Here is a 23,165-nt window from a genome sequence, read left to right as displayed (position 1 = left end):
CTGGTGGTCCAGTGGTTAAGATTTTGCCCTCCAGTGCAGGCAGGTGAGGGTTTGCTACCTGGTTAGGAGCTAGGATCCCACATGCCTCAAGGCCAAAAAACCAAAATATGAAATGGAAACAATATTGTAACAAATTCAATAAAACTTTACAAATGGTCCACATCAAAAAATGATATTGAAAAAATAAATGAACTTCCCTGAGGATATATTTCTGGTTGTCCCATCCTGCAGAGAGGGTCCCCTCATTTATGCTCCTGAAAAGACTCAAGTGTTTCTATAGTTATGTAAGGTGAAGGTTACAAAGAGAAAGCCAAGGTCAGCCTTGGAAGATGTTCATCAACAAAGCAGCCACTTCTGGACTCAGCTGTCCCTCACATCCTCCTGGCTTCACGAGTCCTTGCCAGTGTCTCTCGTTGATTGTGGGGAAATATACACCACCAACCGGAGAAGGCAATGGCACCCCACTCCAGTACTCTTGCCTGGAAAATCCCATGGACGGAGGAGCTTGGTGGGCTGCAGTCCATGGGGTTGCTAAGAGTCAGACACGACTGAACGACTTCACTTTTGCTCTTCATTTTCATGCATTGGAGAAGGCAATGGCAACCCACTCCAGTGTTCTTGCCTGAAGAATCCCAGGGATGGGGGAGCCTGGTGGGCTGCCGTCTCTGGGGTCGCACAGAGTCGGACACGACTGAAGTAACTTAGCAGCAGCAGCAGCATACACCACCAACAACTGCAAAGAAAACTGCAAACCTAGCAGAAGCTGCAGGACACCATGAAGTGGACGAATCTGACCCTGATGAATTGCTCAAAAGCCACCCAGAGCCATTGAAAAATGACAATCTGTGAACAACTGAAGAGGAAAAACTCTCAAAAATGAGGAAGAAGGTAGCTTCCAAGATAGGACGTCCAAAAATGGAAAGAGCCCTTCAGAAAACTGCTGAAGCATGTATATTAAATGAAACATTTATGTTAAAACTGAAGCATTTATGTTAAAAGTGACTGTTCTTGAGATGCAGGAGTCAAGTGTGAAGAATATGTGAGTCTGAAAATCTGCCAGAAAAATATGGCCAAAATCCTTTGTTCATGCTAAGCATTAACATGTGGTTATCATTAAAGTCCACATTTTGTTAAATATAAATCATTTTCATAATTTTTTCACTTCTTTCTTCAACATCAAGGCCCAATCAAACATTTTCCACACAATCACCTTAAAAGTTCGATTCAGTAAGTGGATTCATGTCAAGTGGCCTTTCTCAGGGAACAGTTTTCTTTAGATAATCTGGACTCCTTCCTGTAGCTAATTTTATCAACTAAGTTTAAGATCACAGGCAAAACCAAACAGGTAGACATTTGGCCAAATAAAACTCCAACCTCCGGAGTGCAAGCTTCTGTGTAGAAATAGTGGAATTTCATTCAAGCCAGGGAGCAGAGAACCAACTGACTGGGGCCAAAAACATAACCAGTGAAATCCATTTTTCTTCCCAGAGAACTATTTCCAAGAAGAACCGAATATTGCAAAATCACTGTAAAAACATTTCAGTCCTTGTTAGAAGGGCTTAAATATTGTATTTGATTGGACTGTCGATGTGTTAATCCACAGAGTTCCTCTAGAGCTTACTACTGTGTACCAGGAATAAGAGGCCTTTTAAACAGAACATCCAGGGGTAAACAGAGAGGGAACCTCCCCGCTGCCAAAATGGACAGCAAAGCTGCTTTCCGAAGCCGGACTGGAGAAGCGGTTTGAGAAGTGCAGGTGCCGCCCGTCTGGACTCGGGGAGGTCTCTCCTCAGCGGCACCACCACCGTGGCCGTTCAGCGGGGAAACGCTTCCAAGATGGAAATGCAAACAAGCGCGGCCGGAGCGCTGGACTCTGTGGCCCTTGCTTCGCTGGGTCCCTGGGACGCCCCCTGCCCTGGAGCAGCGGCCCCTTCAGGAGGGCGGCCAGGCTGTCAGCTAGTCTGGAATCACTGACTTCCTTCCCACCCCCGACGAGCGGTTCGACACAGAGCCTGACACGGGACTGCCCTACTTGTGAGCGGAGCAGTGGAAACCGAGCACCGAGGCCCAGAACTGCTGACTCAAGGCTCTGGGATAGAAGAGCAATCCAGAACGGCTGGGCCAGAAATAGCAGCCGTGAGCATCTTCTCAGAGATAATTAGCATAGCATCTGAGAGCAGAGGGGGTGAATGAGTGTGTGTGTGTGTGTGTGCGCGTGTGCGTGCAGGCATGTGTCTGTCTATCCATGTGCTGCTGCTGCTGCTGCTAAGTCACTTCAGTCGTGTCTGACTCTGTGCAACCCCATAGACGGCAGCCCACCAGGCTCCCCTGTCCCTGGGATTCTCCAGGCAAGAGTACTGGAATGGGGTGCCCTGCCTTCTCCATGTGCTACCAAACCCTAAAAATGCATCCTTCTTTTCATAACCACCCCCACAGGCCCTGTCTGTGTAATTCCCAAGGCACTTGCCTATCTGTCACTGGATGTAATTAGCTTTTAACTGTGCCTGAGGAAAAGGGATTATTTTTCCCCAATACTCAGATTTTTAAGAACTGATCTCTCCACGGGAAGACATTCTTTCCATGACAACAGACTGACCCAATTCTGCCTCATCCCGTTGACCTTAAGAAAATGTGTGAGAGACATTTCTAGGTCTCCTGACAGCTTACAGAGGCTGATGACTTAAAAAAAAGTTGAGTGCAGAGTTAAGTGCTTGGTATATTCACTTTTTTTTTTTTTTTTTTTGCATCTCTTTACGCCATTAATCCAGAAAGACGAAGGGGTCCTACTTTATGTGAACATTTCCATGGGGCAGTGACTGTCCAGCCCAGGAACATGCCTCTGGTCCCCTAGCCTCAGGGGTACCAAAGGTTCCTGGTTTCTGGAAGGTCAGCTTCGCTCTCCAGAGGGGCCTGCTCTGACCCTTACAAACTAGGGTGGCCGCCTTCCCCAGGCACCCCCAGCACCCAGCTTCTCCTTACAAAGCAGAGGTCTGGGCCAGGTCCACTCCCGGAGGGCTGAGGCCACGCTTCCCACGTGCCCCACAGAATGCCCAGTGCTGGCACTCGGAGACCTTCAACAGCTATGGGTGGACAGATGGGTGGACAGATCTGTACGTAAGAGACACAGAGGAGAGAGGCAGAAACCAAAGTCCTTTCCCATGAGGCCAGAGCTGAAGAAGGATCAGCGGAGTGATCCCAAGGATGTATCTTCTCACTGGTATCCCATGCAAGTGCCAGCCCCGCCACCAACCTCATCACCCTCCTCGATGGCAAGTCCTGATTTCTGTGTGTGTGATACTGGGAGAGACGGCCAGGCTGGGTGCCCAGGAATGAGGTCTGACTTAAACTCTCTTCCCCAGATACCTAAATCAAAAAGATGAGTGGGGAATGTTTTCACTCATCTGAATCCTTAAACTGACCCAAAGAAGTTACTTAACCCTCCTGTTTCTGTTTTCTCATCTGTGCAATGGAAATGATAATAATCGTACCTTCCCACCAACATGGACAGTGTAAGATTTAAATGAGATGATATATGAAAAGTTCTTAGTACAGCTGCACCAGGCATACAGCAAGTGCTCCATCCAGATTACCTGCTGCTGCAGCCGCTTTGTGAAAAAGCAAGTCACTGTGTCCAGCGGAGGACTCCGTGCCCCTGCTTCACTGACTCTTAACCGCATCTCTGGGACACCAAGCCCAGAGTGCCTCATTCCGGAGTCAGAAGCTGGCAGGCGTCCTGCAGGAGTCCTGAAGATGACCCAACCCAAACGCCTCCCACCTCAGTTTTGCTCTAGGAGCTTGTGACCTTAGGCAAGGCCCTGACCTCACTGAGCCTCAACTTTCCCATCTATACAATGGGGACAATAAACGTGGGGAGCCGTGTTATGGAAACCTGAGAAGGCCTCAGATTCTGTGGTTTCATGAAGCCACCGGGGGATGATGCTGCTCAGTGAGATGGTTTTTAGACAGAGTCGGGGTCAGGGCTGCTGAGGTGGGTCACAAGGTGGGCAAGTCATCCCCAAGGAGCCAGAAGAAAACACCAGGGGCTCTGTGCTGGGTGGAACCATGTGGGCCCTACGCCCCTTCCACCCTGAGCCCAGCCCGGGCAGGATGGGAGGAAATGTTGGGAGAGGGCCTCAGAGACCGGGAGACTCGTCCAGGAGCTCCTGCCCAGAATCACAGTCCAGCCGGGAACGGCCACTCCTGCAGGGTCCCCTTCAGAAGAATGTGCCTGTGTCTTTGGGGGCACCACTGTATCCCCAGCCCCAGGCTTCAGGCCAGCCCACAGCAGAATGAACGAATGCAAGCCCGAAAGATCAACTCCTATCCTCCCCAATCCCATGGCCACTGCCCTAGTTTAGGCCACCATCCCCTCCCTTTGGACCATGGTAATAACTCCAATGGTCCAGAGACTTCCAGCCTCTCCTCGCCATCCACCCTCTCCTTGGCCTCCAGAGACAGTTCCCCAGACTAAATCCGGTCCTGACTGTCCCCTGCTTAAAAAGAGGAGACAATCCTTTCACTTAGTGGAACTTCCCAGCCTGGCTGCAGATCTGAAAATCACTGCCACATCCTCCTCCTGGTCCCTCTAGGCTTCTCCCAACCTGCTGCTGGAAACTGTTGAGCCTCCCACCAGGCCTTGCATGTGTGGCTCTCCCTCCCCGGGGTGCCTTCCAGCCTGCTCTGCTGGGTCCTCTGTTCTCAACTCTGCTGGAGAGCCTACATGCTGATCACACTGTGTCTGTCTACTGAACAGCCTTCTCTGTCTGCCCCCGTTCTCCCAGCACCCCTGGGCATCAGGGGAGTTGATGCTGATTAAATGATAGCTCAGCTGGTAAAGAACCCACCTGCAATGCAGGAGACCCCAGTTCGATTCCTGGGTCAGGAAGATCCCCTGGAGAAGGGATAGGCTACCCACTCCAGTATTCTTGGGCTTCCCTTGTGGCTTGGCTGGTAAAGAATCCACCCACAATGCGGGAGACCTGTGTTCGATCCCTGGGTTGGAAAGATCCCCTGAAGAAGGGAAAGGCTGCCCATTCCAGTATTCTGGCCTGGAGAATTCCACAGACTGTGTACAGTCCATGGGGTTGCAAAGAGTTGGCCACGACTGAGCAACATTCACTTTTCACCTGCGGAGCACCAAGCGACATTTTTCACTGACCTCATTTACTCCTCACAGTTACCTCCAAGATGTGGGTACTACCCAGACTGATTTCACAGATGGGTCAACAAAGGCTCAGAGTGGTCGGGTAACTAACTTGTCCAAGGTCACACAGCTCACAGATGGGCCAGGAGCCCATCTCTCCGACTCTGTGCACCTTCTCCTATGCTGTGTCATACACGGGATATGGCATAGAATCCACCCAGGATGTGTGTGCTGAGTGGGCGGATGGACACAAACCAGTGGAGGACTGGATAGGGGGATGCCCAGACGGACAGATGGACAGAAACAAAGCAGAAGACACACTACAGGACCACTGAGACTCAGTGCACTCAGCACGTCCTGCCGCTCAGAGCATCGCGCCTGTGACTTCATCTCCTGAGTCAAAGTGTAACAGAAACGGACTCACCAACAGAGGCCCCCACAACTGGAGATGGGGGGCCCTGAGCTGAGCATGTCTTGACAAGGAGCCCTTCTCCCACTCTACCTCCCTGGGGTTCTGTCTCCTTCCTGGCTCCTCCTTCAATTCGGGGGTCTCCTTCTCCACCTGCTCCTGGCAACCACCCTTATGCCTCCTGCTGGGTCTGAGGGTCCAAAGGCATATCCTTGGTTTGGAAGAAAAGCAGCCCCTTGAAATGCAAAATCTACAATTATAAAGTGGCAGCCAATCTAACATAGGGTCTGGGGCACCGCTGGGAATGGGGAGTGAGCTTGCAGGCTTCTCGCTGCCCTGATACCTCCCACCAAACCGGAGCTGGGCCAGGCAGGCCCTCACTGGCTCCGCAAACTTCCAAGGCCACCCCCTGCTCCTCACTAAGCCCCAAATCAGGTTGGACTCCCTTCCAGGCTTTGGAGAGGGTCCTGGGACTTCAGCCCAGAGCGGGGGTCTCCCAGGTGTGCCCCAATAAGCAGGATGAGGGGAGCGCTGCCTGGTGGCCCCCCAGAAACGGGAAGAAGAATTTGAGGGATGGAGCATGGGGCCCGCCCACTCCATGCGGGCTTCGCCCAGACTGGGAAGTCCACCTTCTGCTGCACTGAGTTTGGAGAGGGGGTATCAGCCTCCCTCCCTCCCTGGGCTGCCAGGGCTGAAGTCAGTCAGGTATAGCTCCCAGATACGCCCGCCACAAACAATGGGAAGCCGAGCAGCTCACAAACACCGGGGCCTGTTCTTGAGAATGACTGAAAGCCGGGGAGGCCCAGGTCAGACGGCCTCTGCTGGTCCCGCCAGGATGGGGATGCTTGGCAACATAGCCATGCCCAGGCTGCCCTGCAAGAGTGGGTCTGATAGGCAGGAGAGTGGCTGAAATGGACCATGAAGCCGGATCAGAGCCCAGTCTGCTTGGTGCAGTGGCTCATCATCAGCAAACCCAAGAATGGTCCTGATCAGCTTCCCTGATGGCTCTGCGGTAAAGAATCCGCCTGCAAATGCAGGAGACTGGGGTTCGATATCTGGGTGGAGAAGATCCCCTGGAAGAGGACATGGCAACCCACTCCAGTATTCTTGGTTGGGAAATCCCATGGACGGGCTACAGTCCGTGGAATCACAAGAGTTGCACACGATAAACTACCACCTACAAAATGAACCACTGAGCTGTGAGTGGACAAATGAACTGGCTCTGTGTGCAAGGATGTGCAGTATTTCTCAAGGGGTCCACTCCCCAGACCTGGCAGGAGGAGGGGACCACCCTAGGTGGGGCCAGGGAGCAGGGCTTTCTGCTCCCTTTCCCGCTGGGCAAACCTCTCAAATCCAGGAGAAGGATTGACAGAGAGCCAAGAGCTCTTGGGGGCTGCTGATGGCAAGCAGGGGCTGGGGACATCTCACCAGACACCCTGGTGAGCCCAGACCGCCTGCCTCTCCCCAAACCCCTGGCTGCGTTCAGGGTGGCGTTTTTCAGGGATGTTGTTCCCTGGCCTTCCTGCATCAACATGGAACCAGCTTCCTCTTTGCAAGAAGCTCAGCTGCCACCCCCCACCCCCTGCCCCGTCTCATTCCTTCCGGACCATGCAGGCAGCCGTTGGCCAGGTTTCCAAGTTACAGTTTCCTCAAGGACAACCGTCCCCGGCAAGCAGAGTGGGAGGTCAGCTCTCGTGTACTCAAGTTCACGTCTGCCTGGCCCACACGCCAAACACAGCAGGCTCTTTGCCACAAGCCCCCTGAGGTCCCAAAACCCGCGGTCAGCGGTGGATGCCTTGGTTAAGAGTGAGGGCTTTGGACCTGCATTCCTGGAAATGCTTTATCTTTAGACGCTGTGCCTGGCTTCAGCCTCTCAAAGCTCAATTAATTGCTGCATAACGCCTTCCAAACAGCTTTAGTAGGTCAGAGTGTCTGCTGAGCACAAAGGCCACGGACAGGCCATGCTGCAGGAGCAAGGGGGGCCTGTCGGAGCGCTGCCACCTTGGTGGACAGTGTCCCTCCCAGGACGGGCTCAGGCAGAGTTGGGAAGCAGAGAAACTGAAGCTCTCTTTCCTCCTCCCCTCCCCTGGACTCTGTCAAAGTCACATCTGTTCTCCCTGAGGCTTGCGGCCTAATGATTAGCAGTGGGCACGGGGGAGGGGTGGGGTGGGAAAACCCCGGAGAAAAGCCATTTGCACTGGAAATGTGGGTTGATGTCATCATTTCCACAGCAGCCATCAGAAGCAGGGGGAGGCTGCAGGAAGTCACCCGGTGTGCTTGCAAGAACAGAACATCTGTCGATTCTGTGATGAGCTGTGCCCTGGGCTTTCTTTGTTAAGATGCCGGGTCTTGATGCCCTCCTGGTCCCCTCCAAGCCCAAAAAGGGGAAGACAAAGCCACTGCAGTCGCCTGAGCATGGAGTAAACACAGAAACACACAGAGCGTGTGCCAGCTCCAGCGAGAGAAGTCTGGCTAGAAACGGGCACTGCTGGTGGTTTAGTCTCTCAGTCATGTCCGACTCTCTGTGACTCCATGGGCTGTAGCCCGCCAGGATCCTCTGTCCATAGAATTTTCCAGGCAAGAATACTGGAGTGGGTTGCCATTTCCTTCTCCAGGGGATCTTCCCAACCCAGGGATCAAACCCAGATGTCCTGCATTGAAGGCAGATTCTCTACCGACTGAACCACCAGGTAAACCTGGAAATCGTACTGATGAAGGATATATCTCTGAACCATGAGACCAGCGGGGACCTCGGACTCTAGCCTAGACCTGAATAACAACCTCCATCTCAGTGAAATGAAATCATCTGTGCATTTTTGAAACTTGCTTTGAAAACTTCCAAGGACCCGGCAAAGGCAAAAAGACAGGATTTATGTGGATCCCTGGATCCAGGCCACAGCCCTGTTGTAAAAAGCAGCCATGGAAGGGGTGGGGGGTGGGGCTGGCAACCCTGAAGGCACAGCTGAGATGTACTTAGGGCGATGGGACCGCAGCTGCCCCCGTCCCATCCAATCCACTGGGCCAGGACACAGAGCCCTAAACCCTGGGGACCCTGATCCACCCTGAAACCACTCCAGCCCTGCCAAGCAGCTGGAGAGATCCTTCAAAAATGCAAATCTGCTCAAATCTCTGCCTGCCTTGGGGCTTCTGGACCTTCTTAAAATAAAGCCCTAAGCACCAACGGTTCAGTGGTCAAAGTTGAAACAACAATCTGAGTAACCAAATAAAGTAGTATTGTACTGTATAACTCATAAAATAGATGCCCTTGAGTCCAGAGTGATATAGCTAAATGACTAAATACATTAATAAATGAGGGAGAAGAGAAAAATCTCCCATATAAATTTCCAAAACTTTGTGGATAGATAATCCCCGTAAAAGAAGGGGTACAATGCTCCAATCTTGAGGTGTGTCCACAGTGACTTCCTTCCAAAGAGGGCAACATGGAAAAGGAGAAAAAAGAGAAACTTGACAGTGGAGAAATCTGGCAAACACAACCCCAGCCGAGCGATCAAGGTCAACACGCACAGGAATAAACCATGCTGAGAGTAAGCACCCTTGACATGATGTGATGGAAACGGCATTTAGCCTCTGTAATCTTCCTCCCCACACCCCATACGTCTGATCAGAAGAAAAATGCCAGACAAATCTCAACTACGGGACATCCTACAAAACACCTGACCCGTCCCCTCCTCAAAATGAACATGGTCAAGGTCACCACGAACATGAAAGTCTGAGAAACTGTCACAGCCGAGAGGGACCTAAGGAGACGTGAGGACTAAATGCCATGTCCTGTCTTGGATGGAGTCCTGAGACAGAAAAAGGACATTAGGAGAAAAAAATATGGGAATCGGAATAAACTATGGACTTGAGTTAATAATCACGTGCCAGTATTGGTTCACGAATTGTATCAAATGTACCATGCTATTGTTAAGGTGTTAGTATCAGGGGAAATGGTGAGTGAGTGAGTGATAGTTATGCGTGTGTAAATGGGAACTCTACACTATCGTCTCACTTTTCTGGTAAATCTAAAACTATTCTTAAAATAAATCCATTAGGACCTCCCAGGTGGCCCAGTGGTTGAGGATCCGCCCACCGATGCAGGGGACACGGGTTCAATCTGCCTGTGGTCCAGGAAGACCCCACGTGCCACGGGGCAGCTAAGCCCATGCGCCACAACCAGAGAGAAGCCCCCACTCCCTGCATCTGGAGAAAGCCCGCACACAGCAAAAAAAATCCAGCACACTCAAAAATAAAGAAATATTAAATAAATAAAAATTTTTAAAAAGAAATACATTTTTTAAAAATTCCACCAAGAAAAATTATAAAGCCCCCTAACCCTTCCTGAGCCACGGTGTGCCAACCACCTGCCCCTGTGCCCTGGGCCACCCCCAGCCCCGCCTCCTCCACAAGACCCTTCAGCTTTGCTCCCGTCTCTATCTTTGAGGTTTCTGCAGATGCTGCGCCTTGCCCTGCCCATACATAGTTAAGTCCGTTCAGCCTTCAGCTCTCAGCTTAGAAGTCACCTCCCCGGGGAAACCTTCCCCAGTCACCCAGATGGAAAGAGGTTCCTCTACCACCCTGCACTGCACCCCTCTTCTGACCCATTCAAAACTACTTGCTCAGCTGTGTTCCCCAGCGAGCTGTAAGAGCCACAGGGGCAGTGCCTGTCTATGGCCCAGAAAACCCCAAGTTCATACTACTAAACCCTCATATACATGAATGAATGAGATTCAGAAGCAACCCAAGGAGACTGGCTCCCAGGAATAAACCCCAGGGGTGAGGTGAACCAGATGCACCTTGTGTGCGAGGTTTAAAATGTGGAACCCAGGTGACCTCAGGGCGGGGACCCTGAGCAGATGGGTTATGGTACCAGACTGTACTTAGGGTACAGCCTGGATGACTGTACTTACAGTACAGTCTAGATGACACAGTTGTTTTGGGTGCAGTTTGTGTGTGTGTGTGTGTGTGTGATTCCATCAAAAACTTACTCCAGCCCTTGGATAAGCTTGGTTCTTTTTCTTTTTATGTTTCAAATTTTACTTTTTTAAAAGATGTAACCTAAAGGTAGAGGCCACCCCGAGTGGCAGGTATGGGCTGTCATAACTTTTTTTTAAATTGAGATATAACTTATTGACAGTGAAATTCATCCTTTTCAGATGTAGAGTTCCACGAACTTTGATATGTAGCCTCCACAACCATCAAAACATGGAACATTTCTATCGCCCGCTAAAGATCGCCCATGGCCTTCCGTAGTCAATTCCCAAACCCCGCTCCCAGCCCTGGCAACCACCGACATGGTGTCCATTCCTTACAGCTTTGCCTTTTCCAGAATATCAAATAAATGGATATTCACACAACATGTAGTCTTCTGAGCCTGACCTTTCCCACTCAGCATAATATAGTTAAGATTCATCTATTTTGTTGCATGAATCAGTGGTTTGTTTCTTTTCATGCCGAGCAGTAGTCTATAGGATAAATAGACCAGAATTTGTTTATTCATTTACCAGCTTTACCATTTACCAAATGGTAGACATTTGGGTTGTTTCAGTTTGGGGGTGATTATGAATAAAGCTGCTATAAACATACAAGTTTTTAGGTAGATACATATTTTCATTTTTCATGGATAAATATCTGAAAGTGGCTTTCCTAGATCGGATGATAGATGTGTGCTTACTTTTTAAGAAACTAAAGGGCAGACTATTTAAGAAGCTTACTTCTTTCTTAAACACATTTTTATCAAGCACCTACTATGTCCAAAGGCAAATCAAGAGGGTCTCCCCAAACTCCCACGAATGATCGCTCATGCAGTCTCACCACCAGAAGCCAGGCTTCCCAGACCTTTCTCGCTCAGCCTGAGGCCAGCAGCAGTAGATAAGGCAGGGCCCTGGAACCAGGAGGGGTAGGATGAGGTTCCTGCTCTGTCATTAAGGGGTGGAGGGATTGCAGATAAATTATCCCACCCATCCCTCTGGGTCTCCGGACCAACAGAGCAGCAGGTTGATCTCAGGAGATGATGGGAGGGAAAGAGCTTCTACTCCAAGATGCACCATCCAGATAAGAGGGACTCCGGACTAGCTCCATCCCCACCTACTGCCTCCCCAGCAGTAGACTTTCTGAGGTCACAGGCTGCCCATTCACAACACATCACGGTGTGTTTAGCTCTACACAAGAAAAGGCTGTCCAAGCACATTCTTCAGAGGACTTAGTAGCTAAGCAGAAAAGTTTCTAATCAGCATCAATTGTTTTGCATGAAACAGGATTTCTGACTACTTGCTGTGAGGGTTAATTTTAAGCGTTGACTTGGCCATCGTACTCAGATATTTAGTCAAACACCACTGTAGATGTCACTGTGAAGATATTTTTTAGATGAGTCGTTATTGTTCAGTCACCCAGTCCTGTTGGATTCTGTGTGACCCCATGGACTGCAGCACACCAGGCCTCCCTGTCCCTCACCATCTCCCGAAGTTTGCCCAAGTTCATGTCCACCGCATCAGTGATGCCATCAAGCCATCTCATCCTCTGACGCCCTCTTCTTCTTCTGCCCTCAGTCTTTCCGAGCATTAGGGACTTTTCCAATGAAAGTAGCATTTAACCCAGTAGACTTTGAATAAGAAGATTACCCTTTATAATGTGGATGGACCTCACCCAATCAGTTGAAGGCTTTAAGACAGAAAGAATGAGATCCACCAAAGAAGAGGGAGGTCTGCCAGGACATGGCCTTTAAACTCCAGTTACAACATCAGTTCTTCCCCAGGTCTCCAGCCTGCTGGCCTGCCTTGCAAATTTTGGATTTGCCAGTCTCCACATTTGTATGAGCCAATTCCTTAAAATAAATTTCTCTCTAAAGAGACAGTGCGTGCTAAGTCGCTCAGTCGTGTCTGACTTTTTGTGACCCTAAGGACTGTAGCCTGCCAGGCTCCTCTGTCCATGGGATTCTCCAGGCAAGAATACTGGAGTGGGTTGCCATTTCCTACTCCAGGCTAAAGAGGCAGACCTCAGAGGTATTATAGGTTTGGTTTCAGACCACCAAAATAAAGAAAGTATCACCGTAAAGTGAGTTACAAGAATTTTTTGGCTTCCCAGTGCAAAACAATTATTTTTATACTATACTGTAGACTTGGGAGAAGGCAGTGGCACCCCACTCCAATACTCTTGCCTGGAAAATCCCATGGACGGAGGAGCCTGGTAACGGCACCCCACTCCCGTACTCTTGCCTGGAAAATCCCATGGACAGAGGAGCCTGGTGGGCTGCAGTCCATGGGGTCGCTGAGGGTCAGACACGACTGAGCAACTTCACTCTCACTTTCATTCATTGGAGAAGGAAATGGCGACCCACTCCAGCGTTCTTGCCTGGAGAATCCCAGGGATGGGGGAGCCTGGTGGGCTGCCGTCTATAGGGTCGCACAGAGTCGGACACAACTGAAGCGACTTAGCAGCAGCAGTAGACTAGTAAGTGTACTGTACTATGTGTAAAAAAACCAATGCACATACCTTAATTAAAAGAAAAATTGCTAAAAAATGCTAATCAGTGAAAAATGCTAATCACTGAGCCTTCAGTGAGTCATCATCTTTTTGCAATAGTAACATCGAAACTCACTGATCACAGGGACTTCTCTGGTGGTCCAGTGGCTGAGGGGCCTGGGTTCCATTCCTGGTCGGGGAACTCGACCCCACATGCTACAGCTAGAAGTCTGCATGCCACAACTAAAGATCCCACATGCCACAACTCAGGCCAGCACAGGCAAATAAATAAATAAAATAGGTAAATATGAAAAAGATCACTGGTCACAGATGATCATAACATATATAGCAGTGAGAAAGTCTGATGTGGCACGGAAACATGAAGTGAAAAAACGCTGTTGGAAAAATGTCACTGACTTCCCAACTCAGGGTTGCCACAAGCCTTCACTCTGTAAAACTCAGTATCTGCAAAGCACAATAAAATAAGTTATGCCTGTATATGTGAATATATATCCTATTGGTACTGCTTCTTTGGAATATGCCGACTGTTACTAATACTAATACACGAACGCTCACACAGGGTGTCCCCACTGTTACGTGGAGAGCTTGCTCGAAAGGGTAAACTTCAGATCAACCACAGGCCAAACGATCATACATGGCATCACGGGTCCAAGCTGTCAACGCCTCCTTGGCACCCTCCTAAATGCAGCTCCCACAGGGCTTGTGGGACAGGGACGGCCAGGCCCCTCCTCTCTGGGGGCAGCAGCTGGGAGGGAGGGTTCTGTACGATACCTGCTTAAGTCCTTGGCCAGACGTTGGCAGGAGGGAATGGAAGCTTCGACTCCATCACCAGCTGGGACGGAAGGCAAAGATGCGTATTCTGAGGCTGGGGCAGTGAGATCCACACGGGCAGCAGCTGGGATGGTGCTGGGGACACAAAGGGAGAATTATTCCCAGTGGAACTCGGCTCATTAATGGCACATTCATCAGCCCCCCTCATCCCTCCCAACCCACCCACACACGGCGTGGGGTATTTAAAGACCCAGCACACTGCTGGCCGGGGCACCCCACAGAGTTCCCCAGGCCTCTGCTCAAACAGAGTGGAGGGGAGTGCATCCTCCTGTGCAGCAGCCCCCAGGCCAGGCCGTGAATCCCCCTCCCCACCGAGGCTGCAGCAGAACCCAAGGTTTCTTTGATGGAGCAGCTAGGGTGTCAGAACACTCTGAATTTTGTGTGTTTGTTTCATAGGATCATTTCTAATTGCTTTTTAATAGGCAGTGAATCTCTCCGAGTTGAAAATTAAAATACAATTTTGCAAACTCCCCAGGACTTGCCCCAACAAAATCTGAGGCTGAGAAAAGTCAAGGTGGAGCGGCTGATCAAGGAATCAGCGGTAATCAAGGAAACTGCACTAGGGATCTTTCGGGATGCCTTTTCCCTGGTGAAGGTGTTTCAGAGCAGAGCTCTGTCCCTGGTTCAGTGGGTGAGTGCCCCCTGCTGGACACACAGGGAAACGCCGGGAGTGCAGGGTGGTCTCCAGCAGGTGGGAAGGCAGGAAGGACCTGCAAACAGGCCCTTGGAGTCAAAAGGCACCAGGCCTGGAGCTCAAAAGAGGTTTTCATTTTCCCCTCTGGCAAAATCAAGACGAGCAATGCCGCCCACATACTTCCAGGGAGGGTCAGCCCTCCCAGCCTCTCCGGCTGTCCAAACGGCTGTCCGGGGTGGGGCTGGAATTAGAAGGGACTCAGCACCAAGAGCCTGAAGCCCAGCCAGAGGTCAAAGCTGGGGTTACAAGTTTCACAGCCTCATGGCGGGGACTCATTTCTTCCCTGTGGGTGTGAGTTCTTGCAGGAAGCTCCCCCACTGCAGGAAGGTAGGAGGCTTGGCCTTCCGTGTCAAGGTTCTGCTAATCTCCACCTCCTCCAAGTCCACCTACAAGGTGGCTTCCTGGCCTGAAGGACGCAGCCCCGACCCCTGCCCAGGCGAGCAATTCTGAGTCCTGGCTTGGTCTTCACTCATCAACAGCTATAAAAACAGCAGCAGCTCAACCTGGCTGAGGCCCGGTCCTACATGCTTGATCCTGGGTGCCCAGGCATGAGTGGCTCTGTTCTACGTGCCTGATCCTTGTACCTGGTCCTGTGTTAGAAGCTTTACATATGTAACCTCAGGAACCCCTACAACAACCTCTGAGTCATATGCCATCATCCTCGCTCAACAGAGATTAAAACTAAGCTCAGTACTTGCTTTGGCAGCATGTACACTAAAATTGAAATGATACAGAGGATTAGCGTGGCCCCTGTGCAAGGATGACACGCAAACCTGTGAAGCGTTTGATATTTTTGAATGAAGAGACTAGCATGGAAACATATACAAATACACAGCCAGTGGGAATTTGCTGTATGACTCAGGGAGCTCGAAGGCTTCCCAGGTGGCACCAGTGGTAAAGAACCCGCCTGACAGAGCAGGAGACATGAGGCGTGGGTTCAATCCCTGGGTTGGGAAGAGCTCCTGGAGGAGGGTGTGACAAACTACTCCAGTATTCTTGCCTGGAGAATCCCCATGGACAGGGCAGCCTGGGGGGCTACAGGGCATAGGGTTGCACAGAGTCGGACACCACTGAAGCGACTGAGCACACACTCACATACGCAGGGAGCTCAAACCAGGGCTCTGTGACCACCTAGAGGGGTGGGATGGAGTGGGAGGTGGGAGGGAGGTTCAAGAGGGAGGGGACATATGTATACCCATGGCTGATTCATGTTGATGTATGGCAGAAACCAACACAACATTGTAAAGCAATTATCCTTCAATTAAAAATAAATAAGTTAAAAAAAAAACAAAACTAAGGCTCAGAGAGGTGAGGTCACTTGCCCAAGGTCACAGAGTGGGAAGTGGAGCCAGGATGTGAATCCAGATTCTGAATCCTTAACCACCTCCATGTCTACTTTCTAATGGACTCCCCAGCACACACCTGGAAGCCCCTAACTCCTCCTCAGTGACACGCATCACAGGGACTTGAAGACCACTAGGAGACTGAATACCTTGAGGACAGGGGCTGTACCTGTCAAGAGTCATCCCAGTAGCCCAATGTCTAGCCGGGCCACCACCAGTACGCACTCACACAGGCAGAGGAAGAGCGGGGAAGGGGTCCCGAAGGGCTATGACCACGCAAGGTTTGGGGAGCAGGAGCAGAGCTGGAACCTCCAAGACCTTCGCCCCTGGGCCTCATGGAAACAAGGGGCAGAACAGACCTGAGAGTAATGACCTTGGATAAGCCCAGAGCAAGGCAATCCACACGTGAACAAAAATTACAGTGAGTTCGTGGACAGGACCAGCAAACGTGCAGAGTGGGCTTGCAGACGGCACGATGCCTCCGCCATTCAAACTGCTGGTTGTAACAACATGGGCAGTGGCTGAAATATTTTGTAAATGTACGTGCTCAGTCACGTCTGACACTTTGTGACCCCGTGGCCTGTGGCCCACCAGGCTCCTCTGTCCATGGGATTTCCCAGGAAAGAACATTGGAGTGGGTTGCCATTTCCTTTTTCAGGGGATCTTCTCAACCCAGGGATCAAACCTGCGTCTCCTGCGTTTCCTGCATTGGCAGGCATATTCTTTACCACTAGGGCCACCTGGGAAGGAATCTCATAAAAGAATGACTCAAATGAATAGTGCAAATTACTGGGGGCTGTTAAACTCCTTAAGAAAGCCATTTCACCGTCTGGAAAGTGACATTTATTCCTATTCTAAGAAGTTAACAGGCGACTCACAAAACCAAACTCCTAGTCTAAAATTTATTTTCTAAAGAAATTACACTGGCCAGGCCCCTTTCTCTGCACACCCCTGAAGATCTTATTTTGCTGTTGTTCAGTTGCTTGTGTCCGACTCTTTGTGACTGCATGGACTGCAACACACCGGGCTTCCCTGTCCTTCACCATCTCCTGAGAATTTGCTCAGATTCATGTCCCTTGAGTTGGTGATGCTGTCCAACTATCTCATCCTTTGCCACCCTCTTCTCCTTTTGCCTTCACTCTTTGCCAGCATCAGGCTGTTTTCCAATGAGTTGGCTCTTCGTATCAAGTGGCTTGGAGCTTCAGCTTCAGCAACACTCCTTCCAATGAATATTCAGGGTTGATTTCCTTTAGGATTGACTGCTTTGATCTTGCAGTCCAGGGGACAAGAGTCTTCTCCAGCACCACAATTTGAAAGCATCAGCTTTTCAGCACTCAAGCCTTCTTTATGGTCCACTCTCACATCTACACATGACTACTGGAAAAACCAGGGCTTTGACTAGACAGACCTCTGTCAGCAAAGTGATGTCTCTGCTTTTTAATACGCTGTCTAGGTTGGTCATAGCTTTCCTTCCAAGGAGCAAGCGTCTTTTAATTTCATGGCTGCAGTCATCGTCCACAGTGATTTTGGAGACCAACAATATAAAGCCTGTCACTGCTTCCACTTTTTCTCCTTCTATTTGCCATGAAGTGTCTTATTTAACGCAAACCGAGGACAGGTGACGCGGTTTGTGGTTCTGCACTTTACGACTCCCATCAAAGTGCAAGGAAAGGTCTCTGTCTTTGAAAACGCTGGCAGAGGGTAGGCTCTTCAGGCTCAGAAGAAGGCCAGGCCCGCAGGGGAAGCACAAAGGCCATCTCCTTGTGATGACGATGCCCCGAGGCTGACTGTCCCCGCCCCTGAGAACGCCCTGGGGTCCCCTCAGCTCTCTGGCCAGGAGACCAGGGTGACTGCCCCCTCCACCCTTCACTCCGTTGGCACCTGATCACCAGGGCCACACCCGTCCTGCATTTGCCTGTTCCCATCAGCTAAAGGCACCAAACAAATGACTCAACAGCTCTCTTAAGAATGACGGCACCCTTCCCTCCTGGTCTGCAGCCTGCCCTTGGCCCAACTCCAGAAACAGGAAGGTCAGGTCCCAACAGGGAAGGACTCAGTGACTCACGACTGAAGTTCTGGCACGTGGCACCAACTGATGCCTCCCGACCCCACAGAACTCCTCCTCTTCCCTCCTAACCCTCCTCCCCTCCCCAATTTCTCCCCAGCTTGGCAAGTGGCCCCACCAGCCATCCAGGTCCTGGATCAGAAGTTGAAACTGCCCTGGACTCTCCCCCCATCATCACCCTTTGTGCTGAGTCACCTCCTTTTTCCTTCTAGAATCTGCCCTCTTTGTCCCACTGGTCCAAGCCAGCAGCCTCTCTGAGCGGGGCTCCGGCACATCCTGCTTTTTGTCCCCTGCATCCATCTCCCCCAGACACCAGAATGCCCCACCCTGAGTCCTGATGAGGTCCTTTCCTTGCCAGAAGCCCTTGCCCACTTTCCACATCTTACGTCTAACAGAATGCAGGTGAAACTCCTGGGCTTCAAAAGCTGGGGCTCCATCAGCCTGCCTCTGTTCCCTCCCAGGTTTACCTTGTCACTGTCCTGACCCCACCAAGCCAGTCTGGGGGCTCCTGGTAGTTTCTTGCCTCTGTGTCTTTGCCCCTGAATCCCCGCCTACCTCTCTCAAATCCCCTCCTGTGCTAAGTGGCTTAATTGTGTCTGGCTCTTTGCGACCCTATGGACTAGTCTGCCAGGCTCCTTTGTCCATAGTATTTTCCAGACAAGAATACTGGAGTGAGTTGCCATGCCCTTCTCCAGGGGAGCTTCCCAGCCCAGGGATCAAACTCGCATCTCCTGTGTCTCTTGTATTGGCAGGCAGGTTCTTTACCATTCGTGCCACCCAAGAAGCCCTCCTAGCACCGCTCCTAGCTGACCCCATAAGAGAGGAAGTGCCCCCAACCCCCGGCAGGGGTAATGATGTCCGCCCTGCATTGCTGGGCTGGGCTGAGCCTGGCTTCTGCATCTCCTGCTGTTTTCTACTAACTCATCCTCTTCTCTGACTAAAGTCTCGGCCACGGTGGTCTCTCCAGCGCCCAGCACAGAGCCAGGCCGGGAGCAAGGATGAAACACCGAGCAGCTCTTTCACTCTTGCCCCTGGCCTCCCAAACACGCGGGCCACCGACAGTGGGACAACTGTCCTCTCTTCTTGGAATCCCAGAGTGCAACCAGCTTGAGGTGGGACCAGCAACATAAGCCGCAGGAATGCAAATGAAAGCGAAGTGAAAGCGCAGGGCCCTGCATTCCAAAAGGGTTAGACTTTCAGGAAGGTGATGGCAGAGTGTTGAACCAAGCACGGGGCCCCGGGCAACTGCCCAAGTCACATGCCCTTGAAGCCAGCCCTGGTTCTGGCCTCTGAGGGAAAGCTTTCATAGGTCCCCCTGCCTGGAAAAGCCTCTTGAGCTGCCAAAGGGCCATGCTGCTGGAGCAGAGATGGGAAGCAGTTAACCAGGTTGGCATTCCCTTGCCAGCTCCTGTCCACTGAAGCCTCCCTTGAGCAGCAATGACTCATCTTAGAGACCTCATCCCCAGGGAGTCAGGTCCTTTCGGATGTCCAGTTCCACTCCCAACCTCAGTGGGAACTCCGGGACAGCTGCCAAGCCCAGCACTGAGGAGGGCAGCACCCTGAGACGGGGTACACAGTGCATTCTCAGGTGGCTTCTGCAAGATGCTTACGTTCACTTGCCCTTGACTTCTGTCCTTATAAAACAGGCCAGGAACGGGACTGTGAAGGCCCTTCCAGTTTTAGAAGTCCACTAACCCCTTTTCCCATTTAAGGAGTTAATCAATATTTCCTGTGGAATAACAAAGAAACTGAATTCAAATTCTTGTCAAGTTTTTGTATTTTTTTTAAGTTTTTGTATTTTTGAAAGATGCAGGAAACACTGATTTAATTTAAGCCCTCGCTTCCTTTTTTTTTTTTAAGAGAAGAGTTGACCCCCAAAAAGGCAAATAAACTCACCATACTGTTAGCAGACAGAAATGGCCTATTGATCAAGGCATCTTTCCTGAGAGGCCCAGCTGGACAAGACCTCTGAATCCTTCCCGACACAGATCCCTGGGGAACCACTACTAATGGGTCAGAGCTGGTCGTCCCTGACGCAGGACCTCACCAAGGTCGGCACTACCAACAGCTGGCCCTGTTAACCGTGAGGGATGCAGTCTCTGCCTGCAGAGGACCAGAGAACACAGAGGATGTTGCTTCGGGGCTTGCACTCAGCCCGACAGTCCTCCAGGCCCAGCTGTAGTGATTTGCTGTCACCAACTGTTGTCTTTTGAGTCCCCGTTCAGGGCTTTTGAGTCCTTCTTGGCAGACCCCCCACTGACCTGATAGCAGATTTCATTTCGGAGAGCGGCTCGAGTTGCCAAGTTAAGCCCCTGTCCAAGGACAAACACCAGACTGACCTGGCTGTCACGGGAGGGTGATAACAGCCCCAAAGATACGAGCGGAGCGTATCACGTCCTGTCGGGCCAGATGGGCGGCAGCATCTTATCTCCCATTTCACATCGCCATCTGGAAGGTATTAGCCCAATAGCCCCTTCCTCACAGGCCCCTTGATTTTATTCTTCTTGAATCCCCAAGCGCACACGATTACGTAATAGGACAAGAGCTAAGGCCAAGACTCGGCTCAGACTGAAAGCACGACGCAAGCCAAAGGAAAAAAAGCAATTGGAAATTGCTGGCTTAGCGAGCTACGCTCAGTCCATAGGAGCACCAGACAATCAGTCCAGCAGAGGCCTGGGGTTTGATACAAGGAGTCGCCGAGATGGGAGTTCCAGGATCGTCCTCCTTCGAGACACAACCACCGAGAAGTAGCCAAGCCAAAATGAGAAGGTGCCCAGAGACGCTTGCGAATTGGCTGGAAATTCCAAAGCAGGCACATCAAGAGATCTCTAGTTGCCAGCAGCAGCCCACGTGAGCATATACACAGCCCCTAAACACCACTGACCTTCAGATGTCCAGCTGGCTGTAGGCTGGCTTCGCACATGTTAACCCTGAGCTGGCTTGTCAATTCTGACCCAGCATGTTCATACCCTTTTCACAGAGCGAGTCTGTGCTCAGAGGGGAGAAATTAGTATTAAACTTGGCTGAAGCAAAACTTAATCAGGAAGGAAAATATTAACTAAAGAAAAAGTCGTAAATACCGTCCCAAGACCACAAGAGGCTTTGATCTGGGTTGGACCATCCAGCCCATTAATTCCCACCATTGTCTTTCCCAGTCCTTTGCATCCTTTCTCCAGGTGCAAGACTCCTCGCGTGGTTACAGAGAATGTAGAGATGTGGATTCAGAGGACCAACCGGAAGCTGATATCAGATATCCAAGATTTAACTACTTATTCAAAAGTCAAAACCTATCTACTACATAAAGCAGCTCCAGAACCATGAAAAACCAGACCAAGAACAAGATCCTGTACTACTTTGAACCATATGAAATGGCCATTTTGACAATTGCCAGTGTGGCAATTCATGTGCATCAACCTAAGAGCACCAAGCTTGACACTGGAAACTCACAGGTTCCGAACAAATTAGGTGCAACCGAGTGACTCAGCCTGCTGGGCGCTGGTTACGTAAATTTGTCTCAAGAGCACGAATACCTTCAACACGTACTTCTGAAATGGTGTAAAGGAATCCCTTTCTTCAGAAGAGACTTGAAAGTGAAAGTGAAGTCGGTCAGTCGTGTCTAACTCTTTGCAACCCGACCCGTGGACTGTAGCCCACCAGGCTCCTCCGTCCATAGGATTCTCAAAGCAAGAATACCGGAGTGGGTTGCCATTTCCTTCTCCAAGAATACTGGAGTGGGTTGCCATTTCCTTCTCCAGGGGATCTTCCCAACCCAGAGATGGAACCCAGGTCTCCCGCATTGTGGGGAGACGCTTTAACCTCTGAGCCACCAGGGAAGCTTAGGTGATTCCTTTTCTAAATTAAAAAAAACAACAGTTCCACTTTATCATTCAGTTTTACTAAGGTACTTGCCTAAATAAAGGTTCAGCTAACCTTTCTGAAGTAGTTAAACCCACTGAGGCACATCCATAGCAGAAAGACGAAAAAAAAAAAAAATCTTACAGTACAAACAGAGGAAACCAAAATAAACTGCACTATTTGGAGCAAGAGGAGCAACAGAAGCTGCAAGTCAGTATGAATTCCCTGTACTTTCAACTTTGGAAAATTCTGAAGCTCCGTTTCGGAATCGGGAAACTCTATAGAGGCTGTCACACAGAGCAGGGGCTCTCCCTCGTCCCTGGCTCTCCTGTCTGAAGTCGAAGATCAATCAGAAACTTCAGACACCAGCTGCTGGGTCAGGACTTCCCTACTCTGAGGAGCTGTGAACAGCCTGACAGGTGAGGAGAAAGCATCTGGACACGACTGCCTTACCCAGTGGTTCCCCAAGTGTGGACCCCAGACCAGCAGAAGCAGTAGCACCTGGGAACTTGTAAAAAATGGTTTGCAGAGGCGGGGGGCCTCTCTGCAGACCTCCTGAATCAGACACTCAAGGAATGGGGCAGAAATCTGGGCTGGACCCGGGTTCTTTTGAGGCGTGCTAACCTTTGGACCCCGTGGACATGACTCAGGTGAAGAGTTTCCTAGCTGTATCCAGGGAGTCCTCAAGATCTAAAGAGACCCCTCTGCTCGGAGTCCTGACTATGGGAAAAACACCAGAGTTCCCAGATGTAACCAGGGTGCCCTATTTTACTCTGTTTAACAAATGGTAGTACAGCTGCATGGTTTCAATTGAAAAGCAATCCTGCTGCTTTATTAAAAAAAAAATAGAAAATATTGAACAGATGGGAGTACAAGTGGCCACAGGCAATCTGGTCATTTGTAGAATGCTCTAGAAGGTCTGAGTTGGACTTTCTGTGCCATCTTGGGAGGCCGAAGGCCAAAGGGAAGCCCAACCACCGATAGCAGGTTCAGAGGCTATTCCCCGAGGAGGGGGCAAGTCTGATGTCCTCCAGCGGCTTTAATTGGGTGGGGAGAGGGGGGGGCACTGAAATCCCATCCATTGTATGTGAGAACTACTGCAAGGACCAGGGTGTCCTGTCGGTTCTCATTCAGAAAGAAGAGTTCTTAAAAGGGAAAGATCCAGCGCCAAAGAAATAGTAGCGGCAGAAAGGAGGGAGAAAGCTCTGCTTTCTCTCCAGGGGCTTAAAGAAAATGCTCCAGCCCCACTTTCCTTGTTTTAGTGAATTTTTTAAACATGCTTTTATTTAAATTTAATTTTTTAATTTAAGGTCCCAAACCTGCTCGGGCAGGGTGGCAACACT

General features: G+C 50.5%; 1 protein-coding gene and 1 pseudogene across 47 annotated transcripts in view; one reads left to right on the top strand and one right to left on the bottom strand.

Moving 5' to 3' along the window:
• TACC2 (transforming acidic coiled-coil containing protein 2) overlaps window positions 1–23,165 on the bottom strand; it is a 234,989-nt gene that overhangs the window by 86,429 nt on the left and 125,395 nt on the right. For all 47 annotated transcript variants that reach the window (XM_086377942.1, XM_086377954.1, XM_086377967.1 and 44 more), the window contains one exon: window positions 13,806–13,940. In XM_086377942.1, coding sequence (XP_086234068.1) covers window positions 13,806–13,940 — 135 coding nt within the window. The remainder of the gene's footprint in view (window positions 1–13,805; window positions 13,941–23,165) is intronic.
• Window positions 15,254–15,354, top strand: LOC147344457 (U6 spliceosomal RNA; annotated as a pseudogene).

This window comes from Bos grunniens, chromosome 26, assembly GCF_055505025.1.
Source record: "Bos grunniens cultivar Pamir isolate PY7600 chromosome 26, Bosgru_T2T1.0, whole genome shotgun sequence".
Taxonomy (NCBI): Eukaryota; Metazoa; Chordata; class Mammalia; order Artiodactyla; family Bovidae; genus Bos; species Bos grunniens.
This window is presented reverse-complemented; position numbering and strand designations above follow the sequence as displayed.